This window comes from Ambystoma mexicanum, chromosome 3p (genome assembly GCF_040938575.1).
Source record: "Ambystoma mexicanum isolate Mex_15411 chromosome 3p, UKY_AmexF1_1, whole genome shotgun sequence".
NCBI classification, from domain to species: Eukaryota; Metazoa; Chordata; class Amphibia; order Caudata; family Ambystomatidae; genus Ambystoma; species Ambystoma mexicanum.
The window spans coordinates 774081421-774094093 of NC_090925.1; the positions used below are offsets into that span (position 1 = coordinate 774081421).

At 47.2% G+C, this 12673-nt stretch overlaps 1 protein-coding gene across 2 annotated transcripts in view; it reads left to right on the top strand.

Annotated features, from left to right (window-relative positions):
- Positions 1-12673, top strand: part of LOC138580852 (integrin alpha-D-like) — a 750488-nt gene that overhangs the window by 432405 nt on the left and 305410 nt on the right. For both annotated transcript variants that reach the window (XM_069651726.1, XM_069651727.1), the window contains one exon: positions 1911-2042. In XM_069651726.1, the coding sequence (XP_069507827.1) occupies positions 1911-2042 (132 nt within the window). The remainder of the gene's footprint in view (positions 1-1910; positions 2043-12673) is intronic.

A 12673-nucleotide genomic window follows, 5' to 3' on the forward strand; every position in this document is an offset into this window, starting at 1 on the left:
ATGTTTTAAATTCAAATGCTATGACTTGACTAATATTTTAATTTTTCAGGTGGATCGGTTTATACATGCTAGAGTTTTAAGAGTTTTAAAGTAGTGTGTACAATGTTGTCATTAAGTGCAATGTTAGGAACATTATATGTGAAGATTAGGTAATGAGTATAACGTGAGTGATTCTAGTGATATGTGATACACTAGTGGTATGTATGTAGTGTAGTACTCCCGGAGTTAGGTTTTTGTGTGAAGAGAACTTTCAACACAGGCAAATGAGGGGTAGTGGGGTCACTGAGTTTGTGAAGTAGTTACCCGAGTATTAGATATACTCAGCCTGGTTGGAAGTGGTGTGTGTTTAGGCACACCTGGGTCTTGTGATTGCAGTGTCTAAGGGAGTTAAGTGTGTGTTCTATTGTGGGATGTTGGAGTTAGGATTTGTATGAGAAGTCTGGGTGCCTCTATGTGTGGAAAGTTTAGTTATGGTATTTCAGTAGTCGGAGGTGCCTCTTCTTCACTTAGCAGAAAGGGGAAGGGGCATTGTTTTAAAGTGTGTCCCACGGCTGTGAGGACGTTCATTGGTGTTGGGAAGTTGTTAGCAGAATGTCTTTGTTTGGTGAGATGATGCATGTGCATTAAACGTGTAGGTGTCTGTGTGTGTGGGTGTTTTATATAGCTGTCATGCTGAGTTAGCTGGTCGTGTTTTTGATATCTCTAATGAGGGGAGATATGTAAGGATCTGTCTTCTCCTGCATCCTAGTGGAATCTGGAGTGAGTGTTATGAGTGACATTGGAATGTTACTGGATGGAATGTTTGTGTATGACTGGTGTTCTCTGGAGGGGAGTTGAAGATGTAAGCCTGAGAGAGAGGATGCCGGTGCTTGCCTATGTGAACTGGAATCTACTATCTGATTAATATGACTCTAGAAACTGGATGTTATGCTTGGAAACATAATAAAGAAGTCACTCATCCATACCATGATGTCAGAGTCATTCTACCTGAACCCAGATTTCCACAGATTGCCACTGCAATGGTGTCCTGGATCAAAGGCTGGTCCGGGGTATATGTTGTGCCCACTGCCCACAACAGTGGTGACCACATCTGGGTCTCTGGAGGTAAAAAGGCAAATGGGGATTGGGAGAATGGGGGAGGAGTAAAAGGAGGAGATAGTCTAAATGTATGGAATTTAGATAGATCAGGAAGATGGGGAAATGCGTGTTTCTGTATGTGTGCGAACCCCCCATGCCAATAGTGAGAAAAAGAATGGCAAGAAGCATGTTCCTCCGGTTCCTTTCCCTCCTTCCTCCAGTCCCGTTCCTTTCTTGCTCCAGTCCCATTCCTTTCTTGCTCCGGTCCCCTTCCCTCATTGCTCCGGTCCCCTTCCCTCCTTGCTCCGGTCCCCTTCCCTCCTTGCTCCAGCCCCTTCCCTCCTTGCTCCAGTCCCTTTCCTTTCTTGCTCCAGTCCCCTTCCCTCCTTGCTCCGGTCCCCTTCCCTCATTGCTCCAGTCCCCTTCCCTCCTTGCTCCAGCCCCCTTCCTTTCTTGCTCCAGCCCCTTCCCTCCTTGCTCCAGTCCCCTTCCCTCCTTGCTCCAGTACCCTCCCCTCCTTGCTCCAGTCCCCTTCCCTCCTTGCTCCAGTACCCTCCCCTCCTTGCTCCAGTCCCCTTCCCTCCTTGCTCCAACCCCCTTCCTTTCTTGCTCCAGCCCCTTCCCTCCTTGCTCCAGTTGCCTCCCCTCTTTGCTCCAGTACCCTCCCCTCCTTGCTCTGGTTCCCTTCCCTCCTTTCTCCCCTCTCTCTTTCTTTCAGTAGTTTGTTAACTCCTCACCATCCCTCCTACCCCATAATTTTCCCACAGCTTTTCGTTAATTTGCTCACTGTCCCTTCCATCCCCTCCACTAAGTGTCTCTGCCTTCTTTTGCAGGCGTGCGTCGATGACTCCCTGTCCGCCATTGTGCTGATGGTAAACTTTACCGTCCTCGGAAAGGAGGTCTCCCAAGCGGGCGCCCTCAGGCCGGTGGTGGACAGAGACGCTCCTACTTACCTCACTGCAGAGGTATGTATGTTCGCTGGTTGGGTGGGGCGAATTTACCAGGTAAGACATACACCCAGAGCTCTCTCTGTTGCCAGCTGATCATTCATTGTTAAGGCAGCGTGATTCTGAATGTTATGCAGTGGTCGAAGCAGGGGTGGGCTGGCCTATAGGGAACTCTGGAGATTTCCCGATAGCCCCCTGCACCCTAGGCCTCTTTCGTGTGGTAACTTCAACATTTGCTCATAGGAAAAGGGTTGGGCTTGCTGAAATTGTGTGTAATGGGGCCACTTTGAACATTATTTACAGGGCCTCGTTTGGTTCCCAGTCCACCCCTAGGTTGAAGTGTATGAAAAAAAGTAGTGTACCTATGTACCGTGCTGGCCTGACCCCGCTTCCCACTAACCCCATCGCCGTGTCCCTCCCACGCACAATCGAAACCCCCAAACAAACACACCTGCTCAGTGCAGTGCACTGAAGTGCAAGTTTCAACTTCTTCCTATATCTTTTATTTTAAAACGGAACTATTCTGGAACAGTTTCTTTATAAAATAAAAGTATAGGAACCGTAAAACTTTAAAAAAGCAGAGGAGCACCGCTCCCAACCGCCCCCGCCCTCTGCGTGGAACGGCGCGAAGACTTACTTTGCTGAATCTCTTTATTCTGACAGCAGAAAGAGCAAAAGGATTTTAAACTTGATCATTTCTTCACCTCAGTGACCCATACGTCAGAGCAATGGGGGCAATTTTACACTGGGGGTCATTTTGCACTGCATGACAATTGCATGCACAGGACCACCAATGCATGCGTGTTGCTGATCCCCAGCAAGCAATTTTCACACTTACAAAGCAGAGTGCAATTGTGAAAATAAATCAAGGGTAAATGACCATAACGTCTCACTTTTACTCTCTGCTTTCCGAGAAATAAAATGCTACCTGCAAATTGCTCTTTGCATGCAGTGTTTTATAATAGATTCGTATGGGAAGCGCATTCTATAAATCAGGCGCAATAAAAGGCGAATCCCATAGGAATCCCTTGGTTTTACTCTCGCATGAAAATCTCATGGGGGCTCATTCGTCTCCAGGGCATAATTTGGAGCCGTTATGTGTAAACATACACGTAGGCGACTCCCCACAGCGGAGTGCAAATCTGCAGGGCAAAAGGAGATGTCCACGCATGTACGGCACCTTTTTCTCTGCACATTTGCACTCCACCCGGCTATTGAGTAAACGTGGCCTGCCAGGTGTACAATGGATCTCTATGGAGTCTGCCTGCTTTAGTCTGGTGCATAACGCCAGTGGGCTCCACAGGGATCCCCAGCATTTCTATGGCAGAGGGGGAGGGAGGTGGCGGAAATGCAAGTTGTGTTCCGCCCCTTCTCGCCGCCATACAAATGGAGACGAAAATGGGGCGTGACATTAATGGAAGGCGCAAAAGTATTACGCAAGGCTTTTAAGGCTTCCACTAACATTACGTCTCCGATGAACATTAGTTCTGGGCAGTCATACAACCCGGTGTTCTTGCGAGACAGAGAAGGATGCAAAGCGGAGATGCAAACTCCACTTTGCTGCCCTCCTATGCCTCGAAAAGGCACAAACATGAGATGGAGTGCAAAATAAAAGTGTGCAAGCACTTTTACGCGTTCGTTTCCACTCAAAGTGGACCGCAAAATGATAGTTTCCATGAATGTGCACCTGGTGTACAGCAGGCAGATTCCACAGGATCCATTATAAAATGCTTCCCACCGCTGTTCCTCTCAAGCGCAACCCCCTCTCCTCATGCTCCCCGCACAGTATTTCAGGTGGGGGCAGCTCTGCTTTATTTGGTTTGCTGTCTGGAATTTGTGGTACCGCATTTGTCAGGGGTGTTGCTAGGTCTGGAAAAGACCCGGGGCTACGCTCATGTCGGAACTGCCAGGACTGGGGGCTAGCTAGCCTTCTGGTTGTAGCCCCTGAGGTTCTATCCAGGGCTACAACCAAAAGACCCAGGGCTATAGCCCTTTCAGACCGCCCCTCCCCCATTAGCGACGCTTCTGGCATTGGTGATGAGAAAGGCAAATCTACAAGTACCGTAATGTACGGAATAAGTGCGCACCCAGGCTGCAGCCGCTGGGCATGGGTCTAATCAAAAGCGGTGGCATTCTGTCCTTCGGGCTGTGAGGACCTGGAGGAGTACAGTTAATTTACTCTGAAGTAATTGCTTTTATGAGGACAATTTATTTTATTTTGTGAAATCTCACTTCATTTAGCATTCTTATATCTTTAAACCACAAAGTTCTGCTTCTTGGGAAGCCAGGCTCAAATAACAACACAGTCAACTCAACATTTCATTCAGTTGTTACTATCTAAAAAAAGATAGCGTTTTAATTTTCCTGTTTGGAATTGTACGCATTAAAGAAAAAGGGTGCCATTTCAAAAGTGGCAACACCAGGAGAGACGACCGGAGGGTGCAGAGAAAATGGCTGCCTTGTTTAAGTGCTCGCCATTCATCAAACCTTGTAGCCGGGACCCTCCAGCCCCAGAGCAGCCCTTCCGTCCCAGACTGGACACTCTGGTGAATTCCGTTCACCTAAGGGTGCAACTGGAACCACCAGAAGGGAAGTGGCGCTGCGCACAAGGGAGTACGGAGCACCCACTCACCTGTTGCTGACACTGGCAGAGAGGGCGGCGGAGGATCATGCCGGAGGCCGAAGCTGGAAAGATGAAGCCCACCAAAGAAGCCGAGGTTGGGCACCCCCCAGTCCTATAAAATATTGCAGAGGAGGAGAGGGCCTGGCAAATACAAGAGACCGTGAGTGGGCAGCAGCACAGCGGACAGAGCAGTGGTTGGCATTTCACACAGGGATGGGGCCAGCTCCTTTAAGCTGACAGTGTCAGCCGTGCACACAACCACACTCGGGAGATGGGGGGGAAATGTGCCACCAGAGCATGGCGCAGAATGCAGCCACGAAGGGACAACTGAGAAGGCAGGGGAAAGTGGCAGGGGCCTGAGCCTTGAAACCGTGGTAGGACTCGGAGTTACCCTTGATTATTGCAGATCGTCACATTGTGACTGTACAAGAAGGATGGACAAGGGAAGGTCACCACTGGGCAAGGAGAGGACGGCGATCTAGCAATTGATCTGAAAATAAATTGTTGTGGTGGAATTGCAGCAGGAGAGAAAGTGGCCCTTGCTGCCTATAGAAAAATGACTTTCTACTTAAATAGGGGACTCACATAGAAGGCAGCTAATGACACAGCATTAGCTCACACAGGAAACACCTGCAGACGAGCAGGTTTACAGAGGTGCGTGAAGTTTTGAGCCCGATTGCAGACCCCCACCATTGTTTGGCACACCTCAATGCAAATGTGGAAAGGTGACGCTGAGTGGAAGGTCACCTTATCTAAATATATTTTCAGCCTAGACAACCTGGTTGGAAAGGGAAGATGGAGGTGTTGATGGCAGCTGATGGACCACCAACAGCAACACGTGGGGAACAGCCACAAAAAGAGACATTGGAGATATACTGGCGGAAATCAGGGCAATGAGGTCAGAAATCATGACGATAGTCCCAGAATTGAAGGGTAGGGTCTCGAAGCAGTGGAAAGTAACTCTATGATGTCAGCCCATCACAGACATCATGGAGATGAAATAAGATACATGCCTGAGTGCCTTGGAGTCGCGTAAGAGAGAATTGGAATAATAAATCAACGATGTTGGGAATAGGTAAAGGCTGTGCAACTTGCGATGATTCTTTGGTGTTCTGGATCAGAAATGTAAAATGGCGGCATACGTGGGGGAAAAAGATCCAGGAAATCATCACTGTTCTCTTCAGTGACAAAGGAGCTTTTGAACTGCAGATGGACCATACACATAGTGGAGGAGGATCTGGAAATTGGCTGTGATTCGTTGTCATTACTACATCGATAAGTCTAGAATATTGAATAAGGCAAGGGGCCAAGCAGACAGTGGTTCACAAAGAGCAGGTGCGTATCTTGCATGATCTCTCTGCTCTGACCCTCAAAAGGAGAAGAGAATGCAGGGTCCTGACATCTTCGCTCGTTAGACCTACAGCAGCCAAAGGAAGTATTGGCCCAGTGGGTTGTTAGTTCTGGAGGGAGGGGGTGAGATGATGGTCAGTTGGAACTTAAGTTGCTTTAGGCAGGTTGGGAAGGGTAGGGCTATGAGGTTATGCAGATATGTAGTGAAGAAATAAAGGGAACAAGATAACGAAATATGATGTATAATGTCAAAACAGAATGTATGGTTAGTTGCAACTTTAATTGTGGAGTGGCTCAACGTTCCATGCGAAAGATCCCTTATAGCCAGATAATTTAAAAAGCAGAGAATTGATATCTTATTTGTACAGGAAGAGAGAAATGGGAAGGAATATATGAGGAGTGGGTATAGGCCTGTCATATTGGGCATCTAAAGACCATAAAAAGGCAGGGGTGGGCATTATAATCCTTGAGCAGTTCAGTGTGAAGGTGATGAGGGGGGTGTGGTCTGGCACCACACAAAATGGTGGGCTGACTTTGCTCTCCCGCTTCTCCCTGCATAGATTTAATAAACAGAGAGGTTTTTGTTTATATTTTTCACTATTTTGACTTACGTGGGAGATCATAGCGACACTCGACGGTAGTTGGTCCTCCGCTGGCTGCCTCAGTGTGTTTCCATATGGGATGGCGTAAAAGGCCTGATGCGGCGAGGTCCCGTGATTGTTCCAGCATCCGCATCCAGCGTATTACTTGTTCCTCTTAGCAACGTCGGTCACGTAATACGCTGGATGCGGTCCTATCCATAGAGATCAGATGACAGAAGCTGTTGATAATGATAATAACAAATAAAGGTGCTATTAAACATCGACAGTCACTAGTTGGAGGAAATAACAGTGCTATACATTTTCTTTCGTCATAATTTCAACGTAGAAGTTACTGAAAAGAAAGGAAAACTTTGATTTCAGAATGATACTTTTCATTGGAGTAACACTTCATAAGTACAATTGTGATGAATCTATGTGGAACCGTCATAATACTGCCTGCCTACCACCTCAGGGGCTATTGAAGAGGATTAGCACAATAGAAAGTACTATTAGCTATTTACAGCCATCAATTTGAGGAAATAATAATTTCCCAAATATCTCTTTGTTATAATTTTGGGATGTAGCTTGACTGCAAAGGGAACATTCTTTATTTTAGTTCAATTTATTCTCGTGACGCTTGTGAATTACGTCTGAAAGGCACATGGTGAGGAAGTGGTGATATTCATTCAAGGTGAATCATCATTTAATATGTCCTCTTAAACAGGCTCAACAAAAAGCTCAGAAAATGAAGAAGCTGGTGTGCAGCCAACCCCTAACTTATAGAGACCAAAGAGTGACTCTCCCCCTCCTGCCCAAGCCTTGATGGTGTCTAATATGGAAGCCATTTTGTCAGAAATAAGAGCACTTACACCCTTCACCCTTCATGGAAACGACGAACATTAAGCTACAACAAATGGATGACCGATGAGTGAATTTTGAAAATAGAATTTAAGAGGCAGAGAGAAAAGTTGCCGAGGCCGTAGTTGTTGCATCTCAAGTTGTCCATCTGGGAAGATCTATGCTGGTTTTCTGAAACAAAATTTGAAAAATCGGAACCATTGAAATAATGTGCGCATCTTTGACATTCCAGAAGCATGGGGAAGTAATATATGTTGTATGGTAGTATGTTGGAGGAAGTGAGGGTGATTGACACTTGGAGGGAAATGCACTTGGGATCAAAAGAGTTTACATTCTATTTTCCACCTCATAATAGTTATTCCCATATAGACCACACATCTCTGGACCATGTCCTGTGGGGACAAATCAGAGCAGCCAGTATCATACCGATGACATGGACAGACCACAAGATGGTTCAACTACAACTTAATTGACCAGGCCCAAAGAAAAGTGAGGAAGGATGGTTGTGAGATGCAGAATTTAGGTAGTGTTTTTTTCTCGATAAAAATGAGAATAACAAAATCCTAACGGTTATGGTGTGTGATACAACAAAAGCTATGCGGAGGGGAATCATGATTAGTGAAGGGTTGAGATCGAAAAAAGAGTGGCAAAAAAAGAACTTGAATGATGGTCTGAAGTTCTTATTGACTCAGGTAGGGTTGGCTAGTGGGGCAGGGGATCTTGAAGAAAAGATTGAGACAGTGCAAAGGGAGTTGCAGGATCTCTACAGTGGGGAGCTTTATGAAAACAACTCCCTTTTCCCAAACAACGATGTTATGAAAAGGGAAATAAGGCTGATATGATTCGAGCACCACTCTTGAAAAAACAGAGTAGTGACTGGTGGGTCTGTGAGATCACTACAGAGCTGGGGGAGGTTGTACAGAGTCAATGGAAGTAGAGGAGTCTTTTGCAGAGTTCTATGAGACTCTAAACAAACAGAAAGATGATAGCCCCCTCCATGATGAGGGAGTGTCTCAGAGCTATGGGTTTGCATAATCCGGAGATGGAGGCGGTGGCGATAGCGTAAGCGCCTATTACAGAGATAGAAGTGATCCAAGCTATTAGATTGATGAAATCGGAGAAAGCACCGGGACAGAAGGGTTTATCTGTTGCATTTTATAAGAAATGTTAGGGGGTTTTGCCCCCAAAATTGCAGAAAGAATTTAATGTAATAATCTCCAAACAAAGGATCCCACCATCGTTTATGGAGGTGACAATTTGCCAATTACTAAATCACTGGGGCATTGCTTACCAAGTCTTGGTGGACTTTCCCCTTTCTTCCTGGAGGCACCGGGTCTCTGAACATGCAGGATGATCCGAGGTCAGTGTAATCAGGAGACCAGGCCCCCTTACATCCCAAGCAGCTGGTCTTTATGTGGAGCAGGGCAGTGGAACCACAAGGGTCCCATAGTAGCAGAAAGCTGATGTAGTGCAAACGAGCTGCCAGAAGCCAACCATTCTACAAAGGAAAAGCAGAAGGAGCAGGAAACTGGAGGAGCGAGGGGGGAAGAAACAGGAAAGGAGGGCAGAAAAGTGAGCAGCATACAGGAATGCTAGTCTGTTATGACTTGGTTGTAGCGTGGAGTAAATGGACCTCTGTCCCTAAGCAACAAACAGCGAAGAATAGATTTCACTTGCTGTTTGAGGATTAGAGCCACAGGTGGTGGATGGAACAGGAACACTGAGTCCTCTGAGTGGCTGCTGCAAAAGAATGTGCAGGTTAAGGGAACGGGTCAATAACACATCCAACAGTACTTGGTGACAAAGAAAACACAATCACCTACCAGTTGGAATAGCAGAGGATGGAACTGAAGGAGGGTCGGGTATCAGAGTGTAGTTCTGTTCCTTATGGGGACTGGTATGTAAGAAAGATGAAACAGTATAACAACAACCAGTTAGCCCGCCAGCAGCACTTGTAAGCAGGGATGACAGAGTCAATAAACCAAAGCTACTAGAATCACGTGGCTCTGGAAGCAAAAGGGTCCAGGTCAGAAAATATCCAAAGGTATCCAAAGTGCCAAGGGAAAATCCAACAAAAACAATCCATGCAACAATCCGAGGTCAAGCCAGGTAAACACTTGGTCAGAAATTATCAGAAGGAGTAGGCAAGGCAGTCTAAAGATATGGTCCGAGATTAAAAAAGCCAAGATTCGTTATCCGAAATGCAGAAAACGCCACTCGCCAGTAAAACAGCTGAGAAGCAATGTTCGCCGGGAGAGCTGCTGTTTTATTTCCGGTTTGAGCACTCACGTGATCTTGTTACGTGTATCACGTGATGAGAATGCATAACGGCTTGCGGTCCATGGAGTCTTGTCATGTGATCGTGTCCCGTGCCTGCCGTTCTCTCTGTGCACCTGGACGGCGAGTCTCCGCCTACCTGCCAAGGGAACCCGCTGCCGCCACGGCAGCCGCCAGGCATGAAGGAAAGGTGCCTGTGAGCCCGGCAACGCAGCTCCATATCTCTGATGCTGCAGGAGGGCCACGTGGTCAAATGGATGTGTTTTCTGCTGTGTTGTGGGGTGCAAAGCCTGAGGCACAGCCGGTAAGGGGAGTTTGCACAAATGTGGGATATGGGCTGAAGGATGCATGACAGAACCCCCCCCCCCCAATGGCCCACGATCTCGTGGGCTGGATGGGTTCTCCCTATGGAAACGGGAAATCAGGAGTGGGGCACGGACAACAGAAGCGAGTTCCCAGGACCTCTCCTCAGGGCCATACCCCAACCAATCGATGAGGTAGAACAGGCGGCCGTGAGAGATGCGAGAACCCAGAATAGAACTGACTTCATATTCTCCTGAACCGTCCTGAACCACGGGTTTGGGAGGCAAAACCACTCTAGTGGCCTCAACGAAGGGTTTAATGAGGGAAGCATGGAACACTGGGTGTACTCTCCAGGAGGTGGGAAGAGACAATCGGAAAGCTACCGGGTTCACTATTCTGGTGATCTTGTAGGGGCCAACAAACTTGGGGAGTAGCTTGCGACAACCAGGTAAGTGGAGATGCCGGGTCGACAACCAAACCCTATCCCTGATCGAGTAGTTGGGAGCTGGGGAACGCTTCCTATTAGCAGCGTTTTTCATGACCTCCTGAGCTTCGCGTAGATGGGTGAATGTTTGTGAATGTACTAAGGTCAAGTCCCTGATACAGGCCGAGGCAGCAGGATTCTGGCAAATGGGCAAAACAGGTAAGGGAAGGGTGCATGGATGCTGGCCATATAAAGAATAGAAGGGTGAGAAACCAGTGGAGGAGTGAGGGGCATTGTTGTATGTGAATTATGCCAGATGGAACAAGTGGTACCAGGAGTTTTGGTTCTGAAGGAACAAACGACGCAGGTATTGCTCCATAGCCTGGTTCACACGTTCGGTTTGCCTGGCTGTCTCTGGATGGTATGAAGATGAGAATCGGGCATCGATTCCAAGTAATTTAGTTAGGGCGCGCCAGAACTTGGATGGGAACTGTGAACCCCGGGAGGAAATGAGAATCAATGGCAACCCAAAAAAACAAAACACCTCCCTAAAGAACATGCTTGCTAACTTGGGGGCAGAAGGAACACCAGAACAGGGAATAAACCTGGCCATTTTCGTGAAGGAATCCACAATCACCCATACTGTGTCGAAACCATTGACCTTAGGTAGATCCGTAACAAAGTCCATAGAGACTGTGTGCCATGGTCAGGGGGTACGGGTAGGGGCTGAAGTAAACCCAAAGGACGTCCCTTTCTACTTTTGCATTGAGCGCATATTGAACAGGTATTGACATATTCTTGAATGTCTTTGCGCATTGACGGCCAGCAGCACCATCGTTGGAGTAACGCCAAGGTACGTCTTTGAGCAGGTTGTGCATTGATTGGGGCGTCATAGGACCATTCCAAAGCTCGGACACGAGTGCCTGGAGTAGGGAGGAATATTTTCTCCTGGCAAAAAGGTAAGCATTCATGTATCACAAAGTCCCATTCAACCAGTTGTTCTGGGACGGGTGGAAGCCCAACTTCGAATGGAAGAAAGAAGATCAGGTGGAGGTGTACATAAACAGACAAAGTGTTTTCTCTCTAACAAAGACTCAGGGTAGATGGGTATAGAAACAGCCCCCGGATATCGGGACAGGGCATCTGCTTTCCCATGAAAACTGCCATCTCTATGTCTGACAACAAAATCGTATGCAGAAAAAAACAAATGCCAGCGCACTTGTCTGCTGTTCAAGCACTTCATGGATGCCAGGTCCTGCAGATTTCGATGGTCCGTGTAGACCGGGGTTTGATGACTAGCCCCAAGGAGGTAATGCCTCCATACCTGGAAAGCCTCCTTTATAGCTAACAATTCTTTTTCAGTGATGATAAAGTGTGTCTCAGCTGGAGTAAATTTTGCGAGAATGAAAGGCTACGGGGTGTAGAAGTCCGGTATCAGGGCAGACCTGGGAAAGAACAGCGCCCAGGGCAAACGAAGAAGCATCTGCTTCTACAACAAATGGCAGGTCCGGGTTTGGATGCTGTAGGAGAGGTGCTGAAGTGAAAGCATTTTTTAATGCATCGAAGGATTCTTGGTGTATTGAAGTCCAAACATAAGGGACCTGGGGACTAGTGAGTGCTGTAAGTGGCGCTGTAATCGAAAAGAACCCTGATATGAAACGCCTATAAAAATTGGCGAAACCAAGAAATTATTGTAGGGCCTTCACAGAAGTGGGAACAGGCCAGTCTAAAGACAGCCTGTATTTTGGCAGTGTTCATGGCCAATCCTTTTGGTGTAATAGGAAACCTCAGGAAATCCATATGGTCCACATGAAAGAGGCATTTTTCGGGTTTGGCAAAGAGGGCATGCGTACGAAGACGCAACCGTACTTCGGGTACATGGGCCACGTGTACTTGCAGGGAAGGGGAAAATATCAGAATATCGTCAAGATAGACGATAACAAAAGTGGCTAGTATGTCACTAAAGAAGTTGTTCATGAATCTTTGAAAAGTCGCAGGTGCGTTGCACAGGCCAAATGGCATGACCAAGTATTCGTACAACCCGTACCTGGCACAGAAAGCAGTCTTCCATTCATCGCCTTTGCGTACCCGGACCAGGTTGTAAGCACCCCTTAGGTCCAACTTAGTATACACAGAAGCATGAGACAATCAGTCTATTAGGGGCCCAATGAGGGGTATGGGATAATGATCTTTGATGGTGATGGCATTTAACTTCCTGTAGTCAACACAAGGG